Genomic DNA, 17,216 nt, shown 5'->3' with positions numbered 1-17,216 from the left:
CCCTTCCCCTGCAGAACTGCTGTGGAAGGGAGCCAGTGTATGTCAGTGGTGGGATTTAGGGACATAAATCCAAAAGCAAAAGTGTCTCAGTGGTTCTGCTGCTGGCGAAAAGCTTGTTTTAATGAACATGAACATGAGAGGAAAGGAATGTGACCATTAGTTTATTAAAGCTGCTAAATGTCTGTTTCTAGTTTTGAGATTAAAAGATTTGACCTTGTACTTAAATTACAGGTGATGTGACCTAGAAATCACCTGGAAGCTGGTGAAAGCCTGCAGTCATGTACAAAGATATTATCCTGACAATTCAAAGGATTTAGTGCCCAGCTACTATCCTTAGAAAAGTATAATAATTTTCCAAACATGGGCAGGTTTCTTCCTTTATGTCTCATTCTCACCACCAATATTTTGTAGCTAAGCAGTTCTACAGGTGATAATTCTTGAAAACAGGAGATGGCTGTGCTCTGTTCCCCTGCTTATTTCATATGAATTGTATTCAGCTACATCCAGCCTCTACACCAATGCTTGCCTAAGGTGCTTGTCTACTAAGCATTGCAAGTAGAAATGTCAGGATGTTTAGCATATGCTCTTTAGGGACACAGAGATCTTTCCTGGAACACTGATGAGGTTAATATTATTAGTAGAGATATCTGTAGTGGAAACAATCTTTGAAATGCTTTAAATATTGAACAAATTAAACAAAAGATAAGAATAAATAAGACACCTTAGAAACTTGCAAGGCAAATATAGCTCAGGGTAACAACACTTCTCATATTCCAAGGATTCTGCAATGAACATGCAGATTTCTTTTGCCTATCTGCTGCAATAAAAAAGACAAAGCCTGCTTTGTTATCTGAAAAGCATTTATGTATCAGTCCAATCTGTCTGAATTGAGTTGAGCAATTTTAACAAAAATTCTTTAGCATCTATCATTCATCTGAGGAATTCTAGACAGATTGTGCAATAATTGTTGGGAGAAAAAAAAAAAAAAGAAAGAAAAAAGTCTCTCTTGTCCATTGTTTTTGGACAGTTGTCTGGCTTTATTTGGCAAATAGAATATTGAACACATTAACAGAGCTGAGCATTAAAAAAAAAAAAAAAACAAACACCAACAACCTGCATTGAAACCATATACTGAATATTTTTCAGTGAGGGACTTACTCTGTTTTGAGATTCGTTAGCAATTAATTAATAATGTTTCTCTCTCCTAATGAAGAATGAACAGTCAGTACCATGTAGGTGGAGAGATAATAACTAGCCTGATGAGATGTTTGGCCACTAGAAAAGAGCCTACATAATCTATACTATATCTGAAGGTGCTGCAGGAAGGACACCCCTTCTTGCAGGGAAATCCATTCAGCTCCTGCAGAAGTGTGATGAATACTGGGGGAGGGAGTGGGAACTTCCATTCTTATCAGCCAAGAAGCCAATTTACCCAACTTAAGCCAACTACTAGCATAGATTAGAGGCCTAGGTTTCTGGAGACTATAATTAGGGAAAATAAATCCCAACCATTACTGTTAGCATTGCTCAGCCATCCCTTTCCTAACCTGTGCTGGGGGCTTAGCCTTTCTAAAAGGTAGTCAGAGCCTTTGACGTGCACTGATAAGCAGTGCTAGATCTCTCCAACAGGTGCTTAAATAGTGCCTTACATGTCTGCATTAGGCCTACTAAGTGTAGTCATATTTTCAGAAGCAACCTTATGGTTGGAGTTTGATGATCTTTACAGTCCATTCCAACCAGAGCCATTCCATGATCTTGCCAAAATTTGTTGCTAATATATTCCTACATAGAGAAGAACATTCTTTAGTTTATTCTCCTAGTAAGGAGCCATTTTTGTGTTACTGCTCACTTGAATGGCTCTCTGTAGACAAATGTTGACTTTCATACAACTTGGAGGACCATAATCATCTCTGAGGCTTCTGCTTCTCTTTCAAATCTGGTTGACACTGGTTAGTAGATCCAAAAGTTCTTGATGTGAAGTGACAGATGGATGAACAGATGATTAACCAGACAGTTAGACAGCAGGAACATATAAGACTCATTTCATTAGGAAACTGGACTGAAAACAGAAATGGTAGTGGGTGGAAGTAATGGGATGATATTCATATTTTGGTCACCAATTTAAAAAATCGACTTTTTTTTTTTTTTTTTTTTTTTTTAATGATTCAAAGAATGTCTTTAGTGGTTTGAACAACAAAGGAAAAGCCAAAGGGACAGTACTGATATTTATTTATTTTTTTTCCAGCTCCTTTTTTTGGTCATAATGCCTCATTTTTATATAGTTTGGACTATATTTTAAACTTCTAAAGCCAGATTAAGCTTGGATACTTCTGGCAATTTCAGTGGAGGATTAATGTGTGTCATTAAGCAAAGAAATATGGTCTGGTACTTTTCAATAGCAACAAATGCTTGCTAAGGCACTTCTCTGATCAACATGTTTTTGGCTTACTGCAAAGTCTTTGGGCTGTTCCTTTCCTAAATGTATGATATACACATGCAGGAAAGCTGAGAGTGAATTGTTGTGATTTGAGCTGGCTGCTTACATTCCAGCTGAAAAGGGCATTCTCGCTCCTAACCCTTTTCCATTCAAGCTGATCCAAGAGAAAACTGGCCCAATGGAAAAAATAAAAAAATAAAAAATATAAAAAGGTGGCAGGGGGTATTTACTTATTGGTAAAATGATCAAAGTCACTACCATGTGGTCTGACTATTGGTTGCTCTGTTAACAAGGAGGGGTGTGCTAGGTGCAGACAGAAAGGGCAAAAGGCAGAAGTGCTCTTTCAGGCAGGTGAGGAACATTATATATCTGCACTCAGAACAAACAGGTTTCCCCAAAGGCGAAGCACAAAGGTAAAAAAGAGCTGGATACAACAAGATAATTCCTTGCTAGATTGCTCTTAAAAGAACTGAAAACTTATTTTTTTCACAGCCAAGTGATTCCTTTGAAATATAGTGGCTGTAGAAGGCCTTGGCAAAAGTTGAGGGCATGGTATTGTCAGTGTAAGAATACATAGGAATGTACTAAGAAGTAAGGGACCTCTCAGCTGTAAAAATAGGGACCCTCAGGCAGAGCTCTGACCCTGCCCCTCCCTCCCTGCCTTCCTGGAGGGATGTTGCTTTGCCATAGCTTAATCAGCAGCAACCACACTCTGCAGCTGCACAGCAGCAGTCATTACGGTCCCATTTACACTTGTGGCAAAGCAGGGCATTGTTCCAACGCACAGTGAAATACAAAGTGGTACATATGCAAGGTGGGATTCATAAAAACACTCTCTGTTAAGCTGCTTCTGCTCACTTTGAAGTTGGTGGCAGATCTCTCACACTTTCCAACTGCACTGTTGAGCCGGTGGTAAAAGCTTTTAAAAAATCAATTTTATGAATATTAGAAACATGGCTTAAACAAGGGTCCAGTGTTAAGATCACCAGATACAGCCTCTGCCCATCCTCTCTGTTTTATCAATTCCCAGATTTATTCACCAGTTGATTCTAACAGGCTGAAAATATCTGCCTTCTTGAACAATCATGAAAGAGCTTGATAATTTATCAAAGCTCTTTTATAACATCCCCAAACTATTTACCATTGCCTCCAAAGAAGTGTGCTTTGGAATAGTATCAGAAGGTCAAGTTATCCCACTGAAACACCTATTAGTATAAAGAAGGGTAAAAAAAAAAAACAAAACAAAAAAAAAACAGCACAGCCCTGGAAAGTATGAAGTCATAAGTAGAGTTCAACCAGAGCAGGCTCCCATTAAACTTTGTTTAAGAGCCAAGTTCCACCCTAAGATATGTGTGAGCTGCAGTTTATTTCAGGGAGAGCTGCACTCTACTCCATGTCAGGGCAAGGCTTGGACACAAGTATGTATCTGTTATGAATCAGTGAAGAGCCCATATCCCTTTTGCATTTTTTGGTTCCCTCTGCATAGATAGAACAGAAATTTGAAAGAAGTGGATATAACAGCCTCTAATATCACAGGACTTGTTGATTTTAATTCCCTCCTACCCAAGACCTAAATGACTATGTTCTAAATCCACTAAGTTACTCTCATGATACTTGGTAGCCTTTCCTTGTGCCACTCATGCTGTACATGCTGTATAAATAAGGAACATACACAGCAGTCTGGTTGTAGCTCCTTAAAGCTTTCCACTGAACATTTTCACATGGCAGATAGGAAGGAGCTCTACTGAATGACGAGGGAAGCAGAAGTGGCAAAAACTCCCTGCCCTCATCCTCTTATGCTTGCAAACAGAGGCTAAGCATGATGGCAACCCTTTTGCTGTGCTGAGTTGCATGGATAACTTCAGGCAATATCCTTTTGCATTTCTGGGGCTGGCTTCTGCTACACAACTGGCTGTTACAAGGGATGAGAGGATAAAGTCACATGCATTTCTGTGTGGCTCCTGGAGGCACTGTGGTTACCTGCAGGAGCCAGGTGGAGGGATGCCTTGCTCCCTGACACAAACTGTGCCTTCAGCAATGCTGAGTTCCCAAGGTTGAATTCCTTCAATTACAAGGTAAAAGAGCTCATTCAAGAAGAGGGAAGAGGGGGAAATAAGGCCCAATCCTGCCAAACGCTGAGCAGGTGGTTAAAGTAATTCAAGTGAGAAACTCTGGTAAATGCAAAGGCTTTTATAACACGACACCCCTTTAAACACTAAAATATTAACTCTTTCTCAAGAATTTCCTATTCTTCAGCCCCCCAGATGGTTGTCCTGTCTTTTTATTCTCCATTAGGTGTCTGATGCTGGCTGAAACAAGACCATCAGCGCACTGCTGTTACAGCACTTCCATGCAGAGCTCAGCAAGCATTTAAGTCCTGGTTAGGGGAGAAAGCTCAGTGCCGTCAGGATCAAAACAATCTTGGTAATCACTTTCTTTTTTTTCTTTTTTCTGGATACCGTACCAGATGGGAAGAGGTGTCAGTATCCCCATCTCATCTCTGGGATGAATTGTTACCAAATCCCACTAACTAGAAGATGGTCTGGAAATATCCCAGAAAGAATGGGAAAGACAGAGATGTGTGTCCTGGGAGTCTGGAGAAATTATATGGCCCTCAGCCACATCTGTTTTGCCATGACTTTGCACCTACGAAGGGACTTTATTTTGCATTTCTTGCTACATCTCCCCCCACCCAGGATTATGTCCAGTATGGGAGAGAAGAAGTACAAATCCTTTTAGGGATATGGATGCATTTGCCCACAGATAGCAAGCTGCTACCTTAATATGCCACACAGTACTAGATGTTCCAGTTTCTCATCCAGTGAGGAAAATACACCCCTCTCCTCAGGAAGAAATCACAGATGCAGTTTTTAATCACAAGACATTTACTTCCCCCCCCCCCCCCCCCCCAGTGACTGCTGCAATTTCATATCTGACAAAAATAGTCAGCCAGGCCTCCAAAGGGAATAGCTTGTTTTTCCCCTTCTGGTCACCTCCAGCAGCTGCTGGACTGCGTAAAGGCCTGGGGTGGGCTGCTAAGCATTTGAAAGGGAGGGAGATCTACCCACTGCTTGGGTACTTAGGTCACTTAAGAACAGAACAGTGAAAGCCAATGGTCCCCTCTGCTCTGCTGCTGGCCCCTGGAGAAAACAGGACACAGGATATGCTTCCTGCCTGGGGAAGGCTCGCAGTAACTGGGAGAGAAGCCATGACCTTTTCCTTGAAGGAAGTATAAGTCATGAAGGGGGGAAGAGCTGGCTGTTATAGGCTGCATCTTGTCTTAAAACTGTCATGTGGTTCTACCTCCACTTGCTTTCTCCCCCAGTGTTTAAAGCTGATCTTAACTTATATAGGAATGACACTTAAAACAGTTTCATCCATCTCTGCCACCACATTGTTGCTCTAGTCAGTCATGAACCTTCTGACAAGAGTCAGATACAATTGAAATTAAAGGTTTCATTCATCCCATCTGAAGGCAATCAGCACAGGTAATCCAAGAGAAGGGCTTGGCTCATGCTGTATTTCTAGCTCAAATTTATGTCCCCAGGATGAAGAAATTAAGCATCTCACACAGAATGTGGGAGGAGGAAGAGTCTTTGTCTTATATTAACAAATTCCAGAAAGGGAAATCTTTTACCAAGAAGCAATAGCAAAGGTCAGAGAAATAAAAAGCATTTATCTCCCCAGTCACATCCTGCCGGCCAAAAGTAGGAGGGGTGATTTACTCCTCTGTGGTACAAGGAGTCCCTTTTGGATCATTAATCCCGATGGAGAATGAACTCAGGAGCCATATACGTATTTTCTTAATTTGCAAGAAACTTGAATCGGCAGGAAGGATTCTTCTTTTGGAACATACTCAATAGGTTTATTTCTGTTTGCTACTCCCTGTCTTCACGGCTGATTCTCACAACAGCTCTAGTTACCACTGATAAATCATTTAGCCTTCATTAAAATTTGTGGTGATAGTAGATGAGGCTGCTTGGAACTAAATTAAGACATTTGAAGCATAGTAATACTAAAAAGTGAATATCTTAAATCAGTAAATTCTCATCCAAGCTTCAATGAAATCAATATGAGCAATCTCAAATTCCAGAGCACAATTATCTCAATGCCATTGACTTCAGCAAAGCAATGCTAACTTACAGTGAGTAGGGTGTTTCCTGAGAACATCTGTACAAACCTGAAAGAAGCAGAAATTGTCAAATATTTGCTTACATGCCAGGACTTCAGGTGATGAAGCTGTATGTTTGCAGCACGAGCTGATCAGAGAACATAAACCAAAAGTTATGGTAAGAGAGAGGACAGATCTGGGGGACACCTCTTGTTATGATTTTTATATTTCTTTATTGGTAATAAAAAGAAAAATAGTCTAATTTTACCTCCCTTTGACTCTCTGAAACCACCTTAAATATTTCTACAATGATTCAGTTGCTAAGTGAGGAACATTAGAGACTGGTTATCTCTGTTCACAATACACAGACATTTAAAAATTGCCACTAGCCTGTAATGGATGGCATTTTATACTTTTTACCTTGGAAAAACTTACTTGCAAAAAAAGTAAGGTAGTAGACAACTACAGTGTTGTATTCCAGTCTCCCAAGCAACACTCCCTCTGTGCACAGATTTGCAAGTTCTGCATAAATTTGGTAAATCCATATCCTTATTGCTGTAAATAACTTACAAGATCACAAATGTGGCTGAAATAGAAAATCCAAAGCTGGCTGGTGTCCTTGGATTTTATGCTCCCCTATGTGTGTGTGTGTGCATGCATCATCCCTTATTTTTGCTCTTTGTCACATAATGTGTCGCAAACTTAGGCTTTGACAAGTTGAAAAGTATGAAGATTAGAACAATCACGTTTACATGTGTTACCACCTGCTACTTCATTTCTTCCATGGTGTTTGAATGTTCAGGCACAAGGCTTTGAAACAACGCACCTTGAACGCACTTAAAAACTCTGCAGGATTTCCAGTTTGCTTTGATCTCCACAGTCTAGAGACTATCTCAGAGAATATAAATGAATATATTTAGGGGAAAATTATTTTCAAGGAGAAAATCCTAGAGTTCTTCCAGCTTGATATGCTTTGCAAGTTGATGTCATACCTAAGGTTGTTTTTTTGTGTTTTATCTTTAGGTTTCAGGAAGTCTCCTGACATCTCTGTCCAGAATGAGATACATGATGACGTAACTTGGGAAGACGGATGTATTTAGCTCTCCTCATCATGAGCACAAAAGTGGCAAACAATTTTATGGTGACTTTTGTTTAGAAAGGAAATGGAAGAAGAGGTGAATTCAGTCCTGAGGAATTTACAGACTAAACAAAGCAAAATAAAAAGAGATTATGTAGGGGAGCTATGCAGGAGAGAAGATTGTTTTTATCAAGAAGGAGTAGGAAGGATGTGAAAGGAAAGATGGTAAAAGCTTGTTGTTAATATGACTAGGAAGGAAACATTGATTGGAGAGCTGGAAACAAGGAAAGACTTGGCTAGCCCAGGCTATGAGCAAACTAGCTTCTTTCTGAGGGCTTTACAAATCTGTCCTTCCCATCTCTCACTACATGAAGTTACCATGTATGACTGCCTTTTGGAAATGACTTGGGCTTAAGCTTACTTCAAATTCTCCTAGATGGGCAAGTGAATTGTATGGGAGTGGTGTCTGAAGGCTGGATCCATCCAGCTCAAGGGAATGTGTTATAGAAGGTGATTTTCCTTTTTTTTAGGAATAATGCAAAGCCCGGACGCTAACCACTGCTTGAGTTCTAAACATGGAGGAAAACCCACCTCTCACTGGGAACTGGAAAAAGGCATCAAAGGCAATCAAGAAGGTTTCATGAGAATTTGTCTCTTTCGATTAGGTGGTCACAGCCTGCACAGGAAGAGTCAACAAAGCACCCTTTTTCTCCCTGACCTGCTATTCTTCTCAGCCATGCAGGTGTTAGCATAAGCCATTTTTCTACTCTTTAGAGAAGCCACTTGTTTCCATGACTGGCAAAGGAATGGGATGAGTAAGAGAAAAAGTGGCCAGGTACGCAGAGCATAATGAGTTTTGAAAAAGGTTTTGAAATTTTTGAAAAGGTTTTGAAAAAGAACAAGAAAACCATGGGTTCTCCTTTTCACAAAGCAAAGGGGAAGCTGGAACGGAAGCATGGCTCTGAAGGCTGTTTTGTTCCCTGGTCTGCTCTGCTCAACGCCTCATGCAGGGTTTTCTGTAGAGATGCAGACTAATCCTGTGTATATCCCCCTGTTTCCACCAATAGCTTAACTGACATTAGGAACTGGTTGTAAAGGCTTCTTAAAAAAAAAAAAATAAAAAAAAAAAAAATGATCCAAATGAGTTCAGGAAAGGGAAAATTGGATTTGTGTGCATCAGAGACTCAAAAAATCAAAATCCGCTGACATAATTATGGAAATTCAAGGGAGACAGACAATAATAAACTCTCCCAATCGTGGGATCCAGGATGTAAACAACATATATCCCAGGTTTGAAATAAAAATGCCTATGTCATGACAGGAAAGATCTGGAGAGGGGGAGGTGTTTCATAGCAATCTGTGAAGATGAGAGCAAAGAGAAACCAATGGAGAAGAGAGATGGAGAAGGAAGACAGGGCAACTCCCAAAGGAAACATGCTTCAGCCCACTGACAAGAGAAGATTTATGTCTTCCTTTCCTGTGCTATTCTTCCTTCCCACTGCCAGAAATGTCCTTGACAGAAGCGAGAAAATGGTGTTTAACAACCGAGACCTCCATGACTGTCCTTTGCTGAGATATGAGCACTTACTAGTGAGCTGAGAAAGGGATAGGCATGAAGTACTAGGAGGTGCAGAGGATATCTGAACTAGATGATCTGAGTGGGCAGATATAAGAGAAGGGTAATAATCAGAAAATAGTCCACTCTCTGAGAGCATCTTTGCATCAAGGTACTTCAAGAATTTAATTTTTTGCTCCCTGTGTTGGACAGAAGAGGGACTGCGTTCATGACACTTGAATGAACCATCATATAATTAGAAGAACAACCTGTGCTAGCTCATGAGATCTGAGGGCTTCCTTAAAGTTTCAAGAAATAACAATATCTACTGAAAATGTGATTTCATAATAAAATGGTAAATTTCTAGCCCTAATATGTATGAAGAAAACATTTAAAATCAAATTCAACATTATACCCATGTAGATCTCAGAAGATAGAAATAAAATATAAAAATACAGAGTATCATTTTAGTTACTTCAGAATTTTGGAAAAGTTGCATAAGTTTCCTGAATTCTTGGATGACAACATTTTTAAGCTAACTTCACAATCCACTACAAATATATTTTTTCTCTCTGCTCATGTACATGTAACCCTTTAATTTCTCTGGTTACATGATTTCTGAACTATTTGCATTACCTAAGGATTATTTGGTTTAGCTAAAGCTGGTAATCAGCAGCTGCTTTTTCATCCCCTATTAAGTGATTGAAATTTTTGAAATATCCAAACAACAGATGAGAAGGACCTTGCTTACAGATTAATATGATTTTTTTATTTTTTATTTTTTTCAGAAAATAAGCTTATTCTTGTTGCATAGAGAGAAAGTTGTTTATGCAGAGGCATCAAGTTAATCTGCAGTAACAATTCTGTGAAGGCTATTCCAGTATAAATTTATTTTTCACAATTTGAGGTTGCTACAGAATTACAGAATTCAACTGGTTTTTGATTCTGTTTCCAAAGGAGGGTAGCTATTCTGTAAAGAATTAGTTTTATTTCACCATGAATATGCTAAAACTTTTTTTTTTTTTTTCCCTAGAAAATTTTCCTAGAGATGCAACTAGGCAATTCTCCCAGCACAAAGAATCTTCCTTCTCATTTCTTAAATCATTATCTTTGATTATGGAGACATGGATCCTGCAATAGCATCCAAGATGGTTTCAGGCACATGTTATGCTGCTTTAAGTCCAAATACAGAATGATTCAGTTTCTTTACCCTTGTGAGCTGACTGGTTGTGGCCGTATATACAGTCAGCAGAGAGGCACCTGAATCTTGTGTCTGCAAGAGAATATGGATGCTTCACTGATGTTTTACTATATCATATGAAAAGGATATTTTGTAATATTTCCAACTTCTTATATATAGTCTAAACCTCTTTCTTGCTTTCTTTCTTGTTGTTGAGTTTATGCCTCTGCTAAGCCTTCAAAAATCTGGTCATTTTTCTGCTACTTCTGAAGGTATCTATCATATAAAAAAGGAAAGATGAGCTTGTGGGTGTTGGTTTGTGAACAGAGATGCAGCCAGGGAAATAAAACTCTCCATAACCAGAAGTCTGACTAGTGAAAAAGCGTATAAATACAGAAAAGAGGTGTCTATACTTATCTCTATATAAGTATACATACAGATATAAACTATATAATATATATACATGCACAATGCATATTGTGTGTACGTAAAGAATTCTAATCCACTTCACAGGTTTGCTGTTGCTAAAATAATGTCTCTTTCCAAATCTAAACACTACACATATGTAAAGACTTAATATTTGGTTCTGCTGTGTTATAACCTTGTCACATATGCTCTTTGTAACGTGGACCACCTCATCAAATTAGACATTTTAAACATGCAGTCCCCAGTAAAACAGGCATTTATCACTCACAATAACATGGAGCTGTCACAGGGTGTGTTCAAAGGCCCCCCTGCAACTTACTGATAAAAAGCTTAACTCCATTTCAGGGCTTATCTGAAGAAGAAAGAGGTAGACCCTCATGAAATAACTGGAATTTCTTTCAAAGATGAAAAAGAGAGGGAAAGGGAAGGGAAAAAAATCACTTTAAAACTTAAATGCAGCAGAACAAGTTTAACCCGTTGAGATTTTCAGTGAAGTTTTCTGCTTCATCAGGAAGAACCCTGTGGTGAAACATATGTCAGAAGAGAAACAGATATGAGAAACTGGTCTCCTTTGCAGATGAGAAGATTAATTAAGAGGAAAATCACTTAGCCAGATGTCTCATTGGTGAAACTACACGTGCAAGGTACATCTGCAATAAGGGAGCAACAGAGCACAGGCAGCACGTTGTATTTCTGTGCTAACATTGGAGAGAGAGGAATCTGGTGTGAATTAGATCATGATAACTCTTGGAGAAATTGAGGAGCATGGATCTTATTTCAGCTACAAATGATGAGCTGCATGCCTATTATTATGTTGCATGATTGTTGCTTCATGTAGTTGAATTATGGGATACAAATAAATTATCCAGAGCAGATGGTCCTTTTCTCTGTTTGTGTCCATAAACTGCTAGCAAACCAAGCCTGATTTCTCCAAGTGCCACTCCATTTGCCAAGTAGTTTTCAGAATGCTTAGCAGCAGGTGGATTTCTCATGAACTATGGTAACTGTCTAATGCATTTGACTTAGAAAATTAAGTCATGGTCTGTGTGCTGCCCAAATACCTACCCAGCTATGGTGTTCAAGTATTCTTGTCACTACAGCATTGAGTTCTCTCTGAGTTTTTCATGCATTTCTTATCACAAGTCAGATGTGAAGAAAAAAAAACTAAACAACACCACAGAAGAAAAAAAACACCACCAGAAAGCAAAGATCCCAATAGTGGCAAACACTGAACTTAAAAGTTTTTCTGATGTTTCTGTGAGAAACAAGGAAGCCAGCTAATAAATGACTTTCAAGCTACAGTGGTGGTGTCTTTTTTTTTTTTTTTTTTTTTTTTTTTTTTTTTTTTTTCCCCAAGCATGTATTGCATGTATTAAGAAATTACAGAATTATAGAGAGTAGGAATCAAAATGCTCTTGCCCTAGTGGATCTACTGTAATCTATTCTTGTTCCTACCTTGTGGCTGCTATACGTGACTTTCCATAGCCAAAAGCTGCCCATGGAATGGAAAGCAGTCATTTTTCTCCAACCTATAAACTTTCTGCTGCATGGAGGCTACCAGCCTTTTGAGGAAAGGGTGTTTGTACAGCACCTAGAACAATCAGATCCCTCTTGAATTTCTCTGTGCTATAGGAATACTAATCCCTCCACAACAATAGAGACAGGCACTCTGCAGAGCAGACACACAAACAGACTTTCATTAGAGAATGCAGTCCAAAAAGCCTGTTTTACAAAAGGCTTTGCTGATTGGACTCAGTCATTGGAACAGTGATAGATATGGGGTATATTACACAAGAGCCTAGAAAGAAAGGTGCAGCATATCAGCAATGAGATGCAGACACTGTGCAATTCTGTGTTACTAATAGGCTTAACCACATAAGCAGCCATAACTGAATCTTTAACATCTTCTACTGTCTAAATCTTTTTTCTTTCTCTTTCTCTCTTTTTTTTTTTTTTTTTTTTTTGGGGGGGGGTAGCAGTGCTCAGAAATGCTGAAAAATCCGTATTTTAAAAAAGCCAGTTCTTATTTCGATGGACATCTGTCTTCTGCCCCCAGCTTAGCAATTTGCCAGCAGTTCTGCTGTTAATTACTGAAATTTCAGGTGACTTTTGAGACTTCGAATTTACAAATTTTCACACACATCTCAGGCAGTGAGAGTGTCAAGCAGAAGCTGTACGGTATAAAGCCAAATTTTCCCATTCATATGCACAGTGGTGGTAGACAAATATGTAAGCAGAGGTATTCAATTTACATAAATGTTTGTGGGACACATTTTGAGCCTTCTGTGCTAAAAATGAGAGGTTATTATAATACACAGATTTCCTCATTTATAAATGCTCACAAGTTTACCAGTGAAGACCAACATTTTCATAATCAAGTCTCTCCTTTTATTTATTTATTTATTTATTTATTTATTTATTTATTTATTTATTTATTTATTTATTATACTGGACTCTTTTTGGAGAAGCTCTAGCTGTCATTGTGGCAGGTGGAAAATCTGCACATGGTGGGACCAAGACCTCCTGCACCTGGGACAGGGCAGTGTAGAGTTTGCTCCCCCTGAGCAGCAACCTACATGATCTGCTCCTCATAATCCCTAATTAATCTGAAAGTTGGCATGTGGAGTATAGGAGGCCCCAGATAAAACATTCCCAGCATGCCTGGTACAGATTAAATCCTCAAAGGTACAGATCACCTCCTCTGAGGGGATGAACACCTTTGACCCCCAAAGATGGCTTTGCATAACTCACTGCCTTCCCAGGCTGAACCTTTGACCTGGTGACGCTTACTTGCGTGAGTTCCTCACCTCATTTGAGCTGCCCCATTGCCTTGCAACTGGATCATTGCAGTCAAACAGGAAAAGGGCAAAAGCTTCAGTCTGAGTTAAGATTCCCAAACTTGTGGAATTCCTCCTATTTTGTAATAAGTCAGGCAGCTATTGCCTGTGCATCTGAGCAGAGGTAGGAAGAAGCAAATATATTAACAGAAAAAGACAAAAAAAAAAAAAAGTTGTATTTAAAAATCAGGAAGTTCACATCCCTGCAGTGAAACTAGGTCCCTTTAATAATGCTTATGATAACAATAATAATAATAAAAAGAGGAAAAAAGAAACTGAAGATATATTCACAACACAATATTGTATTGAATCCCAGCTAATGAAATTGAAACCCGAACTCCATTTTTGGTTTTGTTAGCAGACTTCTTTCCTTAGGTATTCCATTTTATTCCAGCCACACACAAATGTTCATTAACCATGAATGATGGAATAAATACACTACACACTGTCTAACATCAGCAGACTGAACTGCTGGCTCACCTGCCTCTCCACCGAGTATACAGAGCAGGATGGGATATCAGAGCCAGGCATGGGAACTGCCTGACATTAGGTGGTACAGCACCCCCATAGTGAGGCAGAATACATTTGCTGTCTTTGCAGAGGTGAACATTTTATATCTGAAACAGCAGTCTGCTCCCACCTGGATTGTCAGGATAATACTGTATTTATAGAATGAATAAAAATCCCTTATCAGCTGCAAGTGTATACAAGGAGATAAGCAAAGAACATGAGCAATTAAGTAACTTAACCCTGTTCAGTTTACATCAGTAGGTAGCTGCTCTATGGTCTCACCTGCAAGTACACAGGAAATAATTAATATGTTCAGCATAGTCAAAGGGTGTTGCTGATGCTTTATGCATTTTCACACCCATTTCGAAGATTTTCACCATATTTATGAAGAAGATTTGTTTTCCTGAACATTCTCCCTTCTTGGCAAGTATCTGTTGCCCAAGCTCTGCAATACACCAATTTTTGTTATCTTGTAGCTTGCAAAAATTACTGGAATTTAACTTAATAAATAAGACCCTTTTTCCCAAACCCGACCCCCCCAAAACCTCAGCCATTATAAAAATAATGCACCAGACTTGCATTATACAAGAATATGGTACTGACTTCCCTGTAAATTAATTTTATTCTTTATCTCTGCATTTGATCCATATCATTAAAACAAATGATCAAACAAAACAAAACAGGAAAAGCAACAACAACAACATCAAAGAGATACAAACTGAAATAAAACACAGGAGCATCCTGTCTGAATCAGTAAGGGAAATTATGAGGACGAGTGAAGAATAGATAGTCACTTTATTTCAGTCAGAATTCTTATTCTAGCTCCACTGCAAACCACTTATTTTTTTAGTGGCAATCCTATGTTCTTAAAGTGGTTCAAGCTGAGAATTCCTGCCTAGATTTTGGAAAAATATCAGAGAACCTGATGCATCAGCCTTTTTTAATTATAAGCATAGAACACCCCCAAAGACAAACTAACACCTCATCTAGCTCCACCTTATGGCCTTCTGTGGGGTCCTCTGACAAGCTGAATCTGTCACAGGAGTGATACATATGGATTCAGGACTGTGGAACTGGTCCTGGACTTGTCACCTGGCCAAGCCTGTTACTAGAGATGCAAGGTTGGGTCTGGACCCTTGTTGATATTGCACAATAAGCAAAATGCACCTCAGTGAGTCACTACCACCTTCTTGCACACATTTTGAGAGCGCCAAGTGTCAGTAATTTACTCAAGCTTTTGATTTTATTCCTAGAATCCTGAATTAATCTTATTACTTTTCTGTCAATAATAGAAAACAATCTAAAACAGAATCTATAGCTAACAAGCTATAATCTCATAAAGTGCTGAATAACATAGAATAAAATGTAAGATAAAGCTAGCATGTCATCTTTCAGGTTGGTAGGAACTTGCAAAAAGGACTAATGGGTAAATAGAAATTTCTAGCTGGGATTCCAGAGATGTTGCTCACTGTGCCATTTCTGCTGGATCAGCCCGCCCCATTCAAAGCTTGGGAAGCATCGTTGCTGTTAACCTCCATACAGACCAAATATTCTCACAACAAATCTGGAATTGCTGGCACCTCCCAGCAATCCTGTCTGTACTTTCTGGTTTCATTACTGATACTGTGGTATGATAAACAATTCTGATATTGGCAGTTTGTTTATTAAAAATATTACAAAATTATTGCCTTGAATTAAAACAAGAAAGACTATATCAAAACCATGAAAAAGATACAGAGTCACATCCTGTTATTGCAGCACCAAAAACTTAAGAGTTTTTTCTATTGACTTTTCTGTTTATGAGACCAGAATCCATCTCCTTCCTTTCCACTTTCTTTTTTATACTGTCCCCAAAGGAATGCTACCACGCTGCAGTTAAGCTTTTGTGCTCACTTGACTGTTCAGGCCAAGTTCTTTCTTTCCAAGTTTACTAAAATATGCAGAGTTACGCCAGAAGAGGACTAGCCTTCCTGTACCCTCCCTTGCTGAGAAACTAATTTGCTTGTCCTTAAACCCACATTTCTAAATTTCCAGGAGCAGAAACGCATTGTGACTTTAAATATAGACTGTCAGTTTGTGGCTTGCGTCTCATATTACACACAGACAGCTTGAGACTCTAAACAGAAGTTGGGCAGCACCATTAATATCTTAGAAAAGCGTCAGTAAGCTTTTGAAATGCTCTCTATTTTCATTCCTGAAGGCGGAGTGGGGAGGGAAAATTATTTAAATGAAACCTTTCTAAGCCAGGGTTTAGATGGAAACATTATTGACTTTGCTCCGTCCTATTCACAAGGCAGAGTTTGCAGAGCCAGTTTCAGTTCTTCACACACATGCACACACACACAAAGAATTAAAAAGGAAAACAGTTTCATCACAACTTTTTTTTTTTTTTTTCCTTCCAAATAAGTCTCAGGCATTCATTTTCTTTTTCTTATTTTTTTTCCCCCTTTCATATGAAATGCATTTGAGATTCTTTTCCTTAAGCAGAGACTGGTAAATCCACTCTTACTGTAAGGAGGGGGGATAAGGGTACTCACGTGGTTGAGATGTCGTATTGTTTTGGTAACTCATAATTTACGCCTTTGAAAAATGCCTTATTTGTGTTGACAGTCTCTCTTCCCTGCTCAGAACCGACGGCGGGATTGAACAGAACAGCTGGAAGAGCCCAGGAAAATGCGGCTCTTGTTCAGGCTCTCCTTGCCTGGCTCCTGACCCCTTTACAACTGGAAAAGGAAACAGCACATGTGTCATTCTCTTTTGCCTGTGTAGCTCACATGAGCGGGGAGGGGCACCCATTTGCAGATAGCAGTAACTGTATTCAAGTTTTGCAAGTTGGATGTATTCCACCCCTTTGCTTTTACTAGCCAGCAACCGGTGGAAAGAAAACACTCTTTTCATTCTTAGCCAAATCCAGACTCACCTATTAGATTTGCCTCTCAAGCCCCTACTGAGGACTGTTGATATTATTTAAGTGCAAAACTCACTGCTGTGTGAGTCTCTTCCAAAAATGCTTGTTGTCACTAGGTGAGATCAAAATCAAAGCTTTCAATTTTTGTTGCCCAGCAGCATCCTTACAATCACA

The 17,216-nt window shown here is 39.1% G+C and overlaps 1 protein-coding gene across 2 annotated transcripts in view; it reads right to left on the bottom strand.

Moving 5' to 3' along the window:
* The window catches only part of GYPC (glycophorin C (Gerbich blood group)), a 36,399-nt gene extending 19,558 nt beyond the window's left edge, over nt 1–16,841 (bottom strand). For both annotated transcript variants that reach the window (XR_014317820.1, XM_082763798.1), the window contains exon 1: nt 16,672–16,841. Coding sequence is in view for 1 of the 2 variants with exons in the window: in XM_082763798.1 (XP_082619924.1) it covers nt 16,672–16,705 (34 nt within the window). In the remaining variant the exon portion in view is untranslated. The remainder of the gene's footprint in view (nt 1–16,671) is intronic.
* Nucleotides 16,842–17,216: the final 375 nt, after the last annotated feature.

The sequence above is a fragment of the Aythya marila genome (assembly GCF_965140915.1).
Source record: "Aythya marila genome assembly, chromosome: 6".
In the NCBI taxonomy this organism is placed as follows: Eukaryota; Metazoa; Chordata; class Aves; order Anseriformes; family Anatidae; genus Aythya; species Aythya marila.
The sequence above is the reverse complement of the archived record's forward strand: the minus strand, read 5'-3'. Positions and strand labels throughout refer to the sequence as shown.